The sequence below is a fragment of the Apostichopus japonicus genome, chromosome 16 (genome assembly GCF_037975245.1).
Source record: "Apostichopus japonicus isolate 1M-3 chromosome 16, ASM3797524v1, whole genome shotgun sequence".
In the NCBI taxonomy this organism is placed as follows: Eukaryota; Metazoa; Echinodermata; class Holothuroidea; order Aspidochirotida; family Stichopodidae; genus Apostichopus; species Apostichopus japonicus.
This window is the reverse complement of record NC_092576.1, coordinates 38,668,353-38,686,815: the sequence shown is the minus strand read 5'-3', so window position 1 is coordinate 38,686,815 and position 18,463 is coordinate 38,668,353. Positions and strand designations below refer to the sequence as shown.

The following is an 18,463-nucleotide window of genomic DNA, read 5'->3' as shown; positions in this document are numbered from 1 at the left end:
CATGGATAGCACACATGGTGAAAGATTTGAAGCTTAAAGTAAGCATAAAACTACAAGTAATTAATTACTTTTAAAACTATGAAAACTTTTAAAACTAGAAAAATGTTGTACTACCGCCTTTAGTCATCTTTTCTTAAAATATTCCAGCAGGAGTTGAATAGGGAAATCTTTTGAACTGCTGAAAATGTTTAGTCATTATTATTCAAAACCCATTGAGCGCAATCAAATACAACGTAGGTTTCGTATAATATGATGAAACATACATGAATATCGCATCACATGTAATTTGTGTGCTACAAGGTTGTCAGATGTTGACCTATGTTCCCTTTTGACATGGAACCATGAAAATTATGTACTTGTTTCGTTTTTCGTTTTTACGTTTTGATTTCAGTAAGATTTAATCATAGTTTGAACTTTTCATCACGGTTTCAGTTAGTCAAACGACCCTTGATTCCATGAACAGCAATACCATGTCTATGAAGTTTAAAATATACAACTGATTTTGATTTATCATGCTATTAGTGAAAATAAAAAGTGTTAAGAAATTGTTCATGAACTGAAAGTCTTGACTATGTAAAAGTATTATAGAGGACCAGAGGAGAAACTTGATGGACTCACATGTCCCTAAGGTTGAACAATGAATACTAACTGAATGCATAGTTCTGGTCTTTGACAGATAAGTACACACAAATTGAAAGCTCATTTGTAGTTACGATGTATTGAAAACTTAAAAACCCGTATGTAGGACTGTAGCTTCCTCTTGGGAGATTGGTTGGAAGAATTGCTGCAAATGTTGACAAAGATAGGCCAACTATAGTACTGTAGATAGGAAGAAAAGTAATAACAAAAGAATGATATTGATGACAAGTTTACACACGTTACAAACCATTACAATAAAAAAAAAATGAACAATAGTTGGAGATAAGTGATGATGTTTCAAGCTTCTGGCATCAGTCATCCATTCCTGCTTTCAATGCAGCCCTCATTGCAATTACGGCAGGTGATGTTTTCTATTTGACTTTACTGTCCAGTCCGTAAAGAACCTTCTGGACAGACTCCCATGTGACCGCACATTGCCACGGATAGTGAAGGTCTAATACATAGAGCAACTTGAAGCAAACTTCAGAGCCTTTAGTAGGGTCAGCTGCTCTAATCTATGCCCATCCGCCACAACAAAAATTTGATGGGCAGCATCCCGAACACCCATTATTAAGACAAAAAGGCTGGCGGTTGTCAACTTCCTCCAAGTATTTGGGCATGTTGGTGCCAACCTTAAAAAAAAAACAGGAAAAAATTAAATTAAATATACACCTGCTGGAAAAGAACACTTTGAAGGTATGCTGCATTTGCCCCAAATATGCCAGATATTCAAATATGGTCACCTTCGGGAAAAATTGTAAAGTATTTAACCACCCTGGAAGAAATTTACCTCACAAGACATTCAGTCATCCTTTTAAAACAAAGTAACTAGTCATGTCTATAAACAGACAGGCAACCTTGTCTGTTGTAGCCTTATTTTTGGAAGTTCCTTTTTTATCCATCAAAACAATCAAAAACTTGGAAAATAAGTCCATTAAGAGAGTCTGTTTAACAACTTTAAACAAGGGAAGCTCCACACTTTACCAGTTCCACTACTGCCAGTACTATAAGAAAACACACAAAAAAGCATTTTACAGCATAAAAGAGCATCATAAAAAGACTGGCTTCAAAGACCCAATTGGTCGAAGATACTGCATAGTCACTACAATTTTCACAGCTGATAGTGTGTTTCACTACAAATTCATCAGTCTGCATGTCAATTGTTACAAAAACAAACTGTTTCATTGATTTGTGACAACTTGAGTGTTACTGAAGAATCCATAATAACTTACAGGTTGAAGATCCACAAAGGATGTCATCGCATCATCAATGCTGCACCTCTTCTTCCCTTTTCTCCTAGATGGTAAAATGCAGGGCAACAAATTCAATCCAATGTTACTTTTCTTTTCATCTGAAAAATACAGAAAATGCAGAAACCAATCTTTGAATAACTACTTCAGTTTCAAATCATGTTTTCTTCGTTTTGCTTATCACACGACGCAACTTCAGCTTAGTGCATGTTTTACCTTTCTGTCAGCTGCAAACACCATTAGTTAATGTTTGATTAGTGTAATTTTTTTTTAATTTGTGTACAAACATATGCTTATGTATGCAAATGGACCTGTATCTAGTTTCCCAGCACAGGATTAAGATGTCATATAGCGGAAGAAGGAATATTAATATAATTTTGGGAAACATGCGAATTAACATATTTTGGCATATGTTATCCATATTGTTCAGAGTCACAAAGTGACTTTATGCATCATCTTCACATCATCTTCACAGTGATTACTACTTTAATACATTGATTAACAATAGTTGAGCAACTGCAAGTGTTGTCCGTTGGTGTACAATGTGTGCATCAATATCAAGTGGTTTACGTTACCGAGAAATTTACAATATAGCAAAGCCAAGATTGCCGATCTCTGCAAAATTTCTCAGCTTTCACCAAAGCTGGCTTTTTGAGATTCAGTATGTCTATGTATTAATAATTAAGTAAGATAGTACCATTGGAAGTTTTCTACCCAGAAATGTTTAGCATGTGGAGTTAAATGACAATACCATGACGTCATGAGGTAATTGCTGCCCTTCTCATACTCACGGTAGGTATAGCTAGGTAAAACCTTTCCAAACTTCCAAATTACTTTTTGCAAACAAATGCAACAGAACTCGTATATATGAAAGTACGCTAGCTCATTGGTATTTACTGCAATACTACTACTAGGCCTATCCCTGTAAGTGCAGGGAATAATTTAGTGTTCAAATTTTGCGTGGCAGTTCTGAGGTTTTCCAGTTCTTTAGCGTAAAATCGTTGAAAACCCAAGTGTTATGCATGCAAAAAACTGCTACACATTTTTCAATTTGTGTACAATTTGAACAGATTGTGTAGCAAAATGGGATGCGATACTAAATAAATTATTCCCTGAAGTGTAATTATATTTGTAAGCTGGCCTAGGCTAGATTAGTTTAACACTTTAATAGGCCTGACACATAGTCCTAGCTTAACTTAGTAACAATTAACAGTGGGGATTAACATAAGTATACGCTTAGCCATTAGTATCAGCAGGCCTAGCCTGATACTGTTAGGCAATGCGTAGCCTATACACAAACTAAGGAGAGTTACAATCGTGATATGGTAGTTGCTACAGTAGGCTAAATTTCTGTCGTAAAATTTAGCAAATGCACACAAGAGTAACCATATTTAGTGGCGGTTCGATCCTTTTTAGGGCAGTTATTTATAGGGCGGCATAAGTCACGGCAACCGGTTTAACGTAGGCCTATTTAAGGTACTAAAGTAAAGCAGACCTGTTCGACAGCTAGCAATGTATAGGCTTATCCATCGCTAGACCTGTCCTAACGTTGGGCCTATAGCCCTTTCACTATGTCAACTTAGTGTTAGCCCACTTCATTGGCCTACTGAATGTCTGTTCAGATAATCGCACGTATTTCAAAGAAAATAGGTCAAACCTTTCTGCATCACAATAATCAAAACAAACTTTACTTTCAAATATGTCATTCAATGATGATAGATTCCATTCTGCTAAGTTTTCTTTGACAAACTCATCCATGGTTTCTGGCCTGATGTGAAATTTTTCGACCGACAATGTGCTAGTGATGAAAAGCCCGCGAAGTTACTCATTCTTTACTGTCAACCTTTTTTATCAATTTTACTGAAGACAAATTATCTAATACGAATATAACTAAACCTATCATGCAGCTTCAATCCCACCAGTATATCACTGTTGTCACGCCCACAATTGTGAACACACACATTACCCCCCAGCAGAGTTCTTCATCGGTCAGTTCTTCCACAGTTGTTTTCATCTGTAAATAGTATAACTGACGCTCTACATGTTCTGTGAATTAAATTAAAATTAGTTTCATAACACCTGTATACAGTGATGAAGCTTTGTGTTGGATGTTATGGCTGAGCTGTATTTGTACCAATGATATAAAACGGTAACTATTATGTCGATGGTTGTTTTAATGTAACACAAATTATAAAGTCTAGACTGTCAAAGTTAAGTTGCCACTTTATATAAACATATTTTTAGCACTGTACTGACATCGGCAGAGCTGCGCTGACCAATGTTTGTTTTGTTTGTTGCCTACACTATAATAAGTTGAAGGTTGAATAATGCCGTTTGTACTCACATTGGTTTCAAGTTTCAAGCATTATTGTAAAGTATCGCCAACATTATTTTGCCTATGCGAGGTTACCGTAGTTTAAACGAATAGCTGAACGCGATTTAACCTTGTGTATTACGAAACATCAGTTCCTATATAATTGATGGATAGTTTTGTTTGCTCAATAAACAAAGTAGTGTTGGCTAATACAAGATTTGCTTTCGTTTTGCTGAACTTTGGTTTATTGATACTATTGTAAGATAGACTGCAGTGACAAGTACCCCAACCACGTTCATATCAGTAAAGAGAGACTGCATTGTGTCTTCTTAGAACGTGTTAGTTATGATAAAGGGTTTGAATACATAAATATATTGCTGAAACGGTCTGATTGTGATGATAGTGTAATAGCTATGGTGCAGTGCGCTCTCATGTTTGAAGGCGTACTATACAAAGTAGCTGGTTAATACATTGCAGTCTGTTAGTTTATTGTATAACATGACTCTAATTAAAGTTTAGAAACGACTACAATGCTTAAATTTGGTGGTCGGTTATTTTAAAAAGAAGCGTCAGTCAGGTATATCATATAATATACGAATTTATTGAGTGTTGTTTTCTGTCTTATCAAATACGTTATTTTACTTATGCAGTATTTTTCTACTTACTTTGAGCATTGATATGTGGAAGCAATATATAACACACATTTCCCTACTGTACATACGGGCAGGGAGGGCGCCACTACAAGCTACATTTCCAGTCTAGTCATTGGCTGCTGGATCCTGGAAGTTCTTCCAGTTTTTCCTGTAATTATATTACTTTTTTTTTTCTCTTTTGAGAACCCACCGCATGATTAGTATTGCGGCAGTTACGGTGGATTTCGGTTCTATTAGAGTCCTGTTCAATATCCACTGTATGGTATTATCTGTGTAACATGACACCTTTGTGCCGTTGTTGTTATTCTGTGATACCCCGACAGAACGCCACACCTGAAACAGTGCGAATTTATAATTGATATTGGAATTAGTTTTTCAGAGCGTTTGATGTAAGATATTATATCTTTGGTTTCTCTGTCTTCTTATTAGGGTCACATAAAGCTTCTTTGGATACAACGAAACATAGCTTTAACCAATATCCGCGGTTACGAAAGTGACGTATTGAGATTGATTATGACGTTGAACAATCAAGTTGAACAATGAACGCACTTAGAATAAAACTATGACGCGGCTGTCCGTGTTTAATAATGAAACTAACTAAGAGATGTAAAATGTTTCCGTTTTATGAATTTCGTTAAAGTAGTAGAGGTTATGCTAAATTTACAATCAGTCATTTATCGCTGCGTTATGTTGATATATTGTGTTACTATTAAATACTGATAATTATATAAGCGGTGGTTCTAAAATCCTGATAGCTATGACAACCAATGTGTTTTTTTCCCTTTCTTACAGTTAAAGCCGTTAGATTACTGAATGACAGTACCATGTATTATATATATCTTTTTTATTGCAATTATTTTCATGTTTCAGTTAGTGCCCTACATTTCTGCAAGACGATAGATTAGTCTGATCCCTGGTTCCTTCACCACCAGGCTTCATATACCTTCATATTTAGCAAACAACATGTTAGTTTCGTTGTTTCAATAAGCTATGTGAATTAAATAACAATTACGTGATGCGTTACTTGAAACAAATAATATTTTCATTGCCATCTTATTATTTGGTATATGACTGATTACACTGCTAAATGGGCTGTGCCACCTTTGTTAACATATATCATGACTTTATTGTTAAGGAAATATGGGATTAATGGTATTTGATATGCTTTAAACGGATATATTTTTTACTACATTGGCAACATCTATGTTGGATTGAAACTTAATCATCTATTACATTCACGTAAATGTTGATGTTCCTGTAAATGAGCATACATATACCACCAATTTCCTTGTAAGTTTCTCTCTCCGGAGACGTACGCCATTTTCAGATCAAGGGGCAGCAAACATTCTGGTACTGCGGTCGTAGATAAAATATTACCTCCTCCAGCTTATCTATAGATTTATAAGAATGTACCACACATACTAGTTATATATTTTTTGTGATATATTTCTGTCATTGGAAGGCTGGGCCTGCACCCCATCCCCATCATAACAAAAATACACACACATTGTCAGAAGTATAAGTGGTTACGCATTTGTTCCAGATAGTTTAAGATGTTCACCAATACTACATGCTAAAATGAGAAGCTAGTTGATACAAATGAGACGCGATAACTATGCTCGCAGTATGATACTTCAACACAATATTGGAAAGCAATTAGCCTCCAATGACGATGTCAATTGTATTACCAAGAATTTCCTGAGAAAAAAAGTTCACGAAAAGCAGCCCCCCCCCAAAAAAAATAAAGAAATAAAAGAAAGAAATATAATTTGGCTAGGCTAGAGTAGCACTGACTTAACGTAATCGAACCTGACATTTCCTTTAATTAATTCTACTTGCATTTTATCGTTCCGATAAATTCCATGTTACACAAGTGCAATGTTGCGTAAGAGCACTAAGAGTTCATTTTGAACCATCATATCATATCGGGCAAAATACTTTCTTGATACATACCCGAGTTCAGTTATCAAATGTCAACATGAACTTTGGCTATCAGAGGGACTTTACGATATCCCAAAATGTTGACTTTATCAAAAAACTATCAAGCAAGGTAAATATGAACTTTGTCATTTGCTATTACTAGTCGTTGCAAGCGTCAACGGCATTAGCTCATTATGTTCAGTTTTACCTCGTACTCCGCCATTTTGTAATCATGTGGATAATGATTTTTCACCTTGCAAAAGATTCAAGATGTTAGTTATAGTTCGTTAATTCCAGTTCACCAACGGTAAGTTTCCCCTCTCTATCTTAAGATAACTAGAAACATCAACGCACATCACGAGGAAATGTTTATCACGAAATTCTGCATTTGTATGCGTTACTGTTGTAAAATATCATCATGCTTCCATTACTGGGCAATACAGTTGGATTTAAATGGACATGTTTGTTGTCAGATATTTCTATTTTTTAGATGATATACTAATTTAAAAACCACAAATGGGTTTGTTAAGTTGTGAAAGAAAACCTATACGTGGAGTATTATTACCTTACAATCCATTTTCAAACTTTGAAGTACAGGTTCGTCATATATACGGTAACAAGAATATGCTTTGGGTCACTTCTTACACTAGCAATTTAGAGTTATCTCCAATGGCCAAATGATGGGTCACCTTGAGAAAGAAAGTAATACGTAGATCAGTATTGGAGTTAAAGTTCTAATTTGACTGGGAATTTGACCAAGGGGTCGTTATATCCTAACCAATTAAATTAAATACATCACATAATATGGGCAAAACGGAGTTAAATCTACATACTTTTTTTAAATCTGTTTGTGATATTTTGCTTCCTTTTGCAATCGTTCCTTCAGGACGTCACATTTCCTGCCAGATGCTGACAATGGTTACAAAAACGAATTCTTTGCTATCGTAGAGAAAATATGAATACATTAACATTTCAGCAAAAATGTTTCTCAGAGTAATGATCACAAGACCGTGAATGATTAAAACATGCTACATGTCCAAAATATGACTATACTTACACCATCTTAGCTAGGTTTGTATGACCGATACGTTTAACTCAAATACCAAGTCCTTGCTGCTGAGATAAAATATCCTTCAACCAGTTTTGTAGTGACATAGATTTTGAGTAAGAAATATCTGCGAACTATATGATGAATAGTGGCGTGAACAGAATTTCACAGATAGAGAGCAAATTGACAAGTTCTAACTTCCCCGAACAGGTTTAGATATGGGCGTGAACCTGTTTAGAATGGCGACAGCAAATGAAATATGACATACGTTAGGTAAAAGAGTAGCAAATTAGGTCGTTGAAGCCGACAAGAATCTCGAGGGTTTAGTGATCCTCATCTAGAAAAAAAAAACAAAAATCATATATAGCCATCAAATGGTGCATTCTGAGGCATATTTAGAGTATTACCTAGGTGTTATATTAGGTATCAGCGCACGGTTGTGTTAATAAATACTCTTAAATCGTTATTTGAAAAAGGTTCATATTATTATTTTCGCCCTTAGCTGCATATGAATTTACTCTTAAAATCTCTTATATAAGAATATCTGAACACAGTATAATATGTAATAGAGATAGAATATTTAGCAGTTTACCTCATTTTTTTTAATGAATAACAGGAACAAGTAGGTATATGTATGAATAATTAAAACACCACGTAAAAGATACAGGTATCGATATGTGTTGTAAGGTTGTAGTAACTGTTGATCCTTACCACCATGGCCCAAATTAAAGAGCCAATTCCAGTCGTGATTTTTTAAATGAAGAAATGTTGTTGTGTTCAACACAAATCTCATATCTGAGTCAACAACATGTCGTTACTTTCAATGATCACATGAGAGAAGTTATAAACATGACTCTCTTGTGAATTTAGTAACTAAAATGCCAGTTAAAAAGTACTCGTACTCGGATTATAATATGTGGTTCTTGGACACTGATACCCAGTACTCACCTAACAACATTACTTGGACCTCGAGCTCTGAGAAGTACTTGTTACTCGGACTACAGCATTACATGTCAAAAAAATAATAATTCCCTACATTGAAAAGGTAATGTTTTTAATCGATAATTAAATACAAAAGTAATAACATAAAAATATCAACATAGGTAACACAATGTTACTTTATATCTTTATTCATTTTTTTAGGACATGTATTCTTTATACGCTGCATTACTTTTGAGTTTGTTGAATCTTCTCTCAAATGTTGACGTTGTACGTTACTTTAAACAGTAAATCATGATTTATTTTTTGTGAAGCACAGTACATCTGGAATTGTCAATATTCCGATGTTCCAAAATATATATCAACTGATTATCCATTGCGATATAACATTTTTTAAAACATTTTTATACGTTAAATTAAAAGACTCAAACTTCAAATAGCTAGTTTCTTTAGCAGCTTCACAAATTGCATATTTAAATAATACAGATCCGTATTTTACTTTGTTAGCTAATCGTATTGAATTTGAACGTGCATTTAGACATATAGTGACTTGTTAGTTTCGTCGCAAATTATGATAAACAATCTTCAAGATCTCTTTATCTTCATGATACAAATATGAAGAATAAATAATATATCGACCAGACGCCCGAAAGTACATATGAACTTTCTGATTCCAATTTTATCAAACAATATAGTTGATAGTTGTTTTCGCAAACGCTGTAACTCTGTTAATCGTTAGGATGATTTGTTATATCTTTATTATATTGGAACTGTATAGTGTCAGACTTTTTTGTTTTTCCTAATAGCCCATCATTTAACCGTAGTCCTTTTTTTTCAACTCTAAAAACGTGAGTTTTGCTACGTTTTCTGTTTCAATGTTTTATGATTTATGACCTTAAGTGTATGCTTCCCACTTGATACACACTTCAAAGAGACTATAAATCACCGCAAATAACATACCATACACTAGCTGGACCCGGATTATTGGGGTTTCTCAAATATCTTCTCAAAGGCTTAAAAAGTAGACCACCATGTTAAATGATTGTCTGTGTTTATCGGTGTTGTATGCTGCGTTAGCCGCCCCAGCTCCAATCTTACTGAAACTAAAACTCAAATATGAAAAACAAATTTATCTAAATATATATATGTCATAAAACTTTCAAAAAAAGGTCAGAAACAATATCGGGTTAACAAAAGCACCCTGGACATATCTGCCAGCTGGTATTCTAAAGCACTAAACTTACACGTAGGAGTCTAAGGCTCAGAATAACATATGGGTTAAGATATATCCGATATCACATAAGAAGGCCCTTATCAATACTCCGTTTGTAATACAAGGGGGCACGCACTAAATGTCAGTTCCCGTATATTTTAAAACTCCCACAACACCATATGATCGATCCCTGTTTAAACACAAAAAGTGAACAACCAACTTATGAAATAAACGCGGTACACTGTAGTTCATGCTTAGAATCATGGAGAACATGGACCACTGCTCCTTTAGCACAGGGGTGCCAGGTACGAAAATAAAACATTCGAATGATACGGTTTGTGGAATGATAATTATATACACTATAATTATCGTAAATATATGATCGAATATATATCCTTGTTGAAGTCATATGATAGAAGCAAGGAATGCTATACTGATACACACATACAACATCTGCAATTCACGTCAAAACTTGTATTATATACTACAGCACCATTCACTAAAGAATGAGCGCGTGTGTAACTAGACCCATATCAATATGGCTTAAGGGGTTTGCATCTTCCTCGGTTTTACTCCCGCGAAGAAAATGAAAGTAACTATCACTAAAACCTTGCTGAGGTAAACCTACTAATAGAATGTCCTATGTATAGGCTTAATATGCCACAAATGCACATCAGCTTAACGATCCCCAGGACATACCCTCTCGTTTTAAAATTATCTTCCCCTATTACTTTCCTTTTAATCACGTGTATAGTGAACTGCATTATGTCATTCTACGATTAACTGCGAATGTTTATTTAAGATATGGTGGTAATATAAAGTCACGTACATTTGCATCAAGTGCACCTACTTAATGATACATGATCTAATTAAAAAACGTCACTTTAAGGAGGTAGGGTCTTGTGTAAATTATTTAACGTAATTTTCATCAACGTTTACAAAACACGCTGCTACTTACACACCTTTTGTTAGCATAGACACAAGATAAGACTGTGGTAAGGAATTTTAGCAATACAAATTGGTCTAAGAATTACAATTTTAGATTACTTAAAATCACATGTCAACAGTTTACAAAGACTTCACATGACCTTTAATAAATAAATACAAAGTAAGTCAAGGTTTTCTTACAACGTTAGTAGAGTAAGCTCACATTTCCCTATTTATCCCCCTGCTATCTGTCTAGAGAACGCGTATTTGAATACCTGCCAATCACGATAGGACATGAACATTTATCAGGTAATATGACGATAATGACTACACCTGATTTACCCGTTCTCTATAAACGCGAAGGTTTTTTAATAGCTATCGCATGAAATTACCAGCCAAAGTCTGGGTATCGATGGGGACAAGGATATCGACAATGAATGTCTCATAATTAACCTCAACCACAAATTGATAGTCAATGACCTTGTTTAAAGTCTCTGGAAATGCCAGGTAAAAAGAAAGCCGTGCGGAGAAAGAAACATCTCACTCACAAAGGAACGGCGTCAGCCTCACAGTCAGCACTCACTTTAGCAGGTAAGTAACACATTCAATATATTATCATATTCTTTACCATGCGCATTGTACAACGGGGCAAAACAACATGGATGGAAAAGTGCAATTACTCTAACAAACACCTCATTCCGAATTACCAATATAACTACTGTCATTGCTGTTCTTACAGTTGAGACAAATTCAATGTAACATTGAAGACACAGACTCAATCAGCATGTTTGGTTACATTGTCATCCTTGAGAGCTGTCACTTTAAACATTTGTAATACCAATGCCAATATAATCTGAATCCGTTTATTTCTCTAGAAAAAAAACACATTGATGTTGAGTTATCTCTTAAAATGGATTATATGTTTCTTGAAAGTTTCTCTTGACAGCTTTCTATGTCACATAGCCTAATGGTAGTGTCTTGGCTTGAATCTCATTTAGCTTATATGAACTGCTTCCCTTTGGTAAGATATTGGTCCAAGTTGAAAATAACATGAAGGGACAGAAACATCGGAACATATAAAAGACATACGAAACGAATGATGTTCTTACCGACATTAGTCCTCCATCCCAAACCCCTCCTTCTTACGTTTTGGTATAATTACATAAATTGGAAACACTTACAGCTTTTGTGAGTGACATTAATGAAGTCGTTTGAAGACAATTGAAAATAAAAACCCTTGATTGCTAAATACGTGTCATTAGAAGAAAAATAAAATATTCAAGCTTCATTGAGTTATTACAACTACTCAGTAAAGCCAAACATATGAGTCATCGGTATGTCTTTGGTCTATGATAACTGAATGCATCACACAAGTATTTAAATAAAGTATATGTTGTAACCTGACCTAAAGTAAAACAAAGCAATGAAACATATCTTATCTGATATTGAAATGCACTGAGATGTTAGTGAAAGAAATAACGTCTAGCATACTGATGACATATCTCACCCAGGAATCTAAATAGCGTATAAACAATCGCAACGTTTTGTTATGAACAGTTCACTGGGCTAAGAGTATTAATTATCCTATGAGAGTGACCAAAAGACTTAAAATTAAGTAACATCTAGATGCACTATAAGTATAGTAACAATATATTATTGATTTTGCTGCAAATGTTGCTGTTTATATAACACACACACAATGTATATATGCTATGAACACCTTCAGACGTTTCTCAGCATTACGTTTACTCGTTTGTTTTGACTACATTAATTATTCCATATTTTCTTACCAGAAAAGAAGTGCATACTTCTAGATTCTCTGAAGACTGTTTACAAGAAGCAGTATGACGCATTACAGCCAATTCCCTACATAAAGGACAGACTCTATTGTATAGATCAGGTTTTTGTTGAGGGAGGTATCGAACACGTCCTAGAAACTCAGTCCGAAAACTCACAGAAAGAACGTTTGAGCTCGTATAAAGACATTTTCACTGATTCAAGTCCAGGGTTATATAAAAGGCGTATCGTGAAGGGTGAAGCTGGATATGGTAAGTCAACTCTGACCCTCCAGCTAGCGTATGACTGGTGTAATGGTGTCAAGGATTCTCCTGTCTCGGCAGCGGATGTATTAATTCTTCTGAAACTTAGACAGTTGGGTAATGTTAGATCAATCTATAAAGCTATCAAAGTTATATTATTGCCGAGTGAGTTCCACTTGAATTCCAAAGACATCAAAGATATTTTGCAACGATGCACTACAGTAAAACTAATTCTGGACGGCTTTGACGAATATCCAAATAGAGACAAAAGTAATCGAAGTGATATCTGGCGCATCATTCAATCCAAATTGTTTGAAACATTTGATGTAACTTTGACAACTAGGTTTATACCAACAGACTTCGAAAGGTCATCACCGAAACGACTGAAATTAATTGGGTTTGACGAAACAGCACGTGACCAGTATATTCGCAAGGCTATTACAGGTGAAAATAACGAAAATGCTGTTGATAAAATCAAGCGAGGATTGCGAGAAAACCCAATCCTTGATGACATTTGTCAAGTACCTCTGTTCTTTGTTACGTTCGCTCACATGACTCATGAACGAGACGACTTTCGGAAATTTAAGTCGGTAACAGACTTGTTCGTATACATGTTAAAATGTTTCCATAGTCACACTAGAAACAAGGCATCTGACCACAATGTAGTTAGCTACTCTGTCGAATATGAAAATAATCACATGGAACTGGACAAAGTAGCATTTGAGGGTCTAAACAAAGAAAACCAGCAGATTACATGGAATAAGAAACAACTCTGTAAGAGACTTGGTAAGCAGTTTTATGATATGTATCTCCGTGTGGGTATTTTAGTAGAGGAGGAGATACTTGAAGATTCAAAGAGAGAAACTTCTAGCGGGGACATCAAGACCAATACTGAAGTAAGATTCTACCATAAAATATTCTGTGAATGGTTTGCGTCGTTTAGGTTGGCGATTGTCACTGCAAATGCAAACAATGCGTTTGAACTAGAACAGATTGTAGGTAAGATGGATCCATTTGACCTTCAGTATGTATTTCGATTCGCATGTGGACTAAGTCGTAAAGCTGCTCGTAATATCATCGAATATTTGAAGAAGAAAAAGGATTGTGATAAGTTTGCAATCCTCTGCATCTTGGAACAAAATGGAGACATTGAGGAGATCAGGAAGACTGTTACAGAGCTCTGTTCTAAGAGGGTTAACATCAGTAAAGAAGACAGCAAGTTACTACAGAGGTCTACCGTACAGCTGCTACAGATAGCGTCAAGTCATGACGTAAGTATTATCGAGTATACACATTCGTTACTATTATATGATTTATCATTGTCTTTTTCTTTAATTCTTTACGAACTTCCTTATATACCTCAGTTCTATGATATCAGATACAATCTAACTACAAAGCCCACCATAATAAAGTAGTAATTATTTCCCTTATACGGATTACCATTGCAATATAATGTAGTATAAATATAAATAGAATGTTATCATGATTTGTAATATATTATATAGGTTGTTTACAATTCGTCACTTTTGAAGCTTTAAGCATCATGACAGTACAATTGCAATTACGGCTCATATATGTTATATAATTCAATCTGCTTGCTATTTCACCATAAGTAATTTATGACTGAATTACATGTTACCCGTCCAATTCAATTCATTGGTAATCCATTTGCCTGATTCAGATATCTATGCAAGGTTGTTTCTTTCGTCTCAGTAATTGTGTAATTAACTCGCACTTTGTTATATTCTCCAAGAAAACAAAACGAATAAAATATACTGATGATATGCCTCGAAAATTGATAGGCCTCTAATAACACAGTTAGAGTTAACCTTTATTCGTCTAACAGAAAAGAGTCATTCGTCTAATTTACATAAACACTGTTTCATCATCATTCGTTACTGCTCTATGCCAATTTAGAAACTCCCACTTTCTTTGACATCTATGGCTATCAAGCTGTTGTTTTTATATTTAACCCAGTACATGACTCCATTCCAATTCTCTTGATCATATTTTTTTTTAAATTTCCATTGTACTACGTACTCTAAATATGTACTCGTTCAGTGGCGTAGCTAGAATTTTTTGAGTAGGGGCCATGGGGGGTGTTCTTTCTTGTGGGGGGGGGGGCGGAGGTTACTATCTAAGCAGAGCGCCACCTTGGTTGGCGCGGAGCGTACAGAGAAACTTTGAGATTTCAGCACCCCCCAGATCGCAGGAGATGGCACCTGTGAGGCAAAATAGCAACCAAAAAGATGTGCAACTTTGGTGACAGAAATGCAAAAAAAGTTTTTTTCTCTTTCATGCTGACTGGCCTTGCCAACTCAGCCAGACTTTTAACTGAGGGAAGTTGGCATCATTTGTCGTTTCAAGCTGTCAAGGCCTTTCTTCCAACTCAAACCCCTGTGGGCTACCGGTAGGTTTGCAGGATATGCCTACATGTGGACTTAAATAGCATTAGAGGAAGGGGATGGAAGACTAACACGCATCGATATTTCGGTAATGGTCCACATTGGTGGCTCGGTGCTAATTAGGCCAATTATTGGGTTTCTTGAGGCAGCTGTCATCATAATCTGGGTTTTTGTGCCAATCGATGACCGATAACATGTATTGGTATGTAAATGTCTTCTTCATATATCTAGCATCACTCTAAAAACAAATGAGTGGATTTCATTCCATTGGAGTGATCACTCGGCGCACTTCAAATTAAGAGTGAAATTTAACTCTATTGGAGTTAACCCTCACTCCTAATATGAGTGAATATAACTCTATTAGGAGTTAAGATTTACTCCAATGGAGTGGAAATTCACTCTTATACCGGAATGTGCTCAGTTATCACTCCCATGGAGTGAAATTCACCTATGTTTTTTATAGGAGAAAGAAAGTTGGGGGCATATGCTACAGATAACGCCTGGCTGCAGGTGATTATGATCCCGACACCTCAGCCCTAGTCGGACTGATTAATTAGCATATTTTAGGCCGGAAATCTAATCAGTTCAAGTACTCGTTATCCTGTACCTATATGCTAAGCTAAATCATCATAGCTCATACGGTTCCTGCGTAATCCTGCTCACAAGCTGAAACAATCAATTACAAAAAAATATGCTAATTAAATAACTCAATGAAAGTCTTTTGTGCCCAAAATCTAATCAGTTCATGTACACCTAACCCCGCTGCTACACACAAAATCTCGTCGCAATTCGCCTCCTGGTTCGAGAGTAATCCTGCTAACAAGAAAACGTGACACACACACACACACGACAAAGTGATCACTTTCGAAGTGCATATCGTTGATAAAACATTGCGATAACAATTTCCTGTCCTTTTTGCTAATTTATTTGACAAATAGTTTTGCCAGCTTCAAAAACACTATGTTCAAATTTCTAAACTATGCCGTGGTCCTCAAAATACCAGCAAATGAACAATAACTTGCATTTACACATCCTGCATAGAACCATTTTGGTTCGTGGAAGTTTCTGAATCGAGCAATGTTCACACACAGTTCAAAGCGCGCGTCCACAGAAGCCTACGTGTTACGGCACAAAAACTGATTTATTTTTGTTCATTTCAGTTCACTCATTTCACACTGATTCAGTTCACTCCCCATAACGATCCACTAGCGATACTACTATACATATTGTGGTATTTGCATAAACAACCTCTGTTATCATTTGACAAAAGCTTGATAAAAAATAGAACCTGATCATTTTTTTTTTACCTAGACTTATAGCCGATTCATTTTAAATTGCAATTGCTGAATACCCCGCAACATCTGATGTAAACATAAAACACACTGTAAAGTGTGTCCAAGCATGTGATGTCGCTCTATTGAGAACGATGCAATGTTTGAAGGGTTGCAGAGTATTCGGAAATTGATTGGAATGCTCCAAATAAGATAGTATTTTATGCTGTTTACTTTTACAGCTAATAAAGGCCTTCTCCGATGATCTGTGGGTCCTAATATTCGAAAAATTCCGGTCTAGCCTAGGGCGATCTGCTTCGATGGTCACATGACTCACATCCCTCCCCCATCCAATGAAAGAACATATAGGCTATTCATGAATCCGAGAGAGGCGCTAACTTCATACGTCACAATAGCGAAATATCACGCAACTACGTCACTGGGTGGTAAAATCAGCTGAGCCCTGTACAAAGTCAATGGGACTTTCATTCGTCACATCCTAAATCAAACTTTCCAACCAGTTTTATGCATCGTTTTCTTGCAGCTGGTATATATACTGGAATTATTCTATGGACATTCTTCGAACATGTTGAGAATTTGCAACACGCGCGCCCCGATCGTAAAAGTCTAGGGTAAGCTCTTCAGTGTGTGGCAAATAACGTTAGGCCTCTCTGCGTACACGCACTGACGTAACACCGAATCCATGAATTGCCTTTAAAACTGCACCTGGCCTAACTGAGGCTGGTACAATCGCATTCACTTTCCCCTTTTCCGGTCTCTCCTAGTCCTAACTGCCTGGAGTTGGACTCCACTCAAACAATTAATATTCCATTCATGAACCTGTCATTCTCAAAATGAGGACACTAGCCTAATTTCCTAGAGTCAGATTCACGGTGACGCCATCTCCGCGACTCCGTATCCACTCATATCCATCCATATCCCATTCATGACTAGACTATGTCGTTCTCAAAATAAGGGCACTATCTACCTGAAGTCGGAGTCACGGTGACGCCTCCTCCGCCCCCACTTAAACAATTCATACATCGAAGCAATTGAAGTGAATTCGACTACACAAGCCCCGAGTGTCCAATAAGTAGCAAGTAGGGCCTAGAGATGGGGCATCGTATTCTGCAATTGCTCAGTTAGGCTGACTGCAACGGACTGGGAATCAACAGAATATTGACCTGTGCAGACACTGCAGTGTTCAATCAAAAATACCATGTTTACTTATACTTTAGGCCTAGCGTTAAGCCTAGGCTACAATTAGGGCCTTGACGTTACACGTTAGGCTGAAGAGTACAAAGGAACTTCAACTAGTCTACGGCACGACCGCACGAGGGAAGCCGCGATGGCTTGTGACAGGAAATACTTACCTACGTATTGTAATCTACAGCTCAGTCATCGGATGGAACACCAGTTTTATGCGGGTGATGCGTACGTTCGTATATCAGACGCACTCGATACCCACGATACGATACGGTCCTGGAGAAACAATTTCCACTCATCACTTTTTAGGCGATACAGTAGTGAATAGTGAACAGGCACAGCCGCATGTTTGCAGGAATTTCAGAATTCCCAATATTTTGTATCTCTACCAGTAGTGGAAAATCATGTTTCGAAAGTTTCGTGGCCATAAAAAAAAGTTGTTTTGTGAATATTCAATGACATATATTCATTTGACTCGAGGCAATATATGAATACCTGATACCTCGGCTCAGTACAAACGGAGCCAATCTTTTGATAGATTGTTGCGCTAGGTGGAAGCACTGAACATATTTTCAGCAGATATCGATATCGCGCAGCACAACAAGGTTCGTAGTGTATGGTCGCAATCGTGGCATCGAC

At 36.3% G+C, this 18,463-nt stretch overlaps 3 protein-coding genes across 6 annotated transcripts in view; all 3 read left to right on the top strand.

The window, feature by feature from the left end:
* LOC139982295 (uncharacterized) overlaps positions 1–18,463 on the top strand; it is a 148,765-nt gene that overhangs the window by 14,851 nt on the left and 115,451 nt on the right. The window lies entirely within an intron of this gene.
* LOC139982535 (uncharacterized) overlaps positions 1–18,463 on the top strand; it is a 101,981-nt gene that overhangs the window by 40,409 nt on the left and 43,109 nt on the right. The window lies entirely within an intron of this gene.
* LOC139982310 (NACHT, LRR and PYD domains-containing protein 3-like) lies at positions 11,036–15,291 on the top strand. 2 transcript variants are annotated; one of them, XM_071995022.1, is made up of 3 exons: positions 11,042–11,494; positions 12,697–14,213; positions 15,265–15,291. In XM_071995022.1, exons 1-3 carry the CDS (start codon positions 11,404–11,406, stop codon positions 15,274–15,276), a joined length of 1,620 nt encoding a protein of 539 aa, XP_071851123.1. In that variant the 5' UTR covers positions 11,042–11,403; the 3' UTR covers positions 15,277–15,291. The 2 variants fall into 2 exon arrangements, with proteins under 2 accessions (XP_071851122.1, XP_071851123.1); XM_071995021.1 differs by lacking the exon at positions 15,265–15,291 and having other exon boundaries at positions 11,036–11,494; positions 12,697–14,938.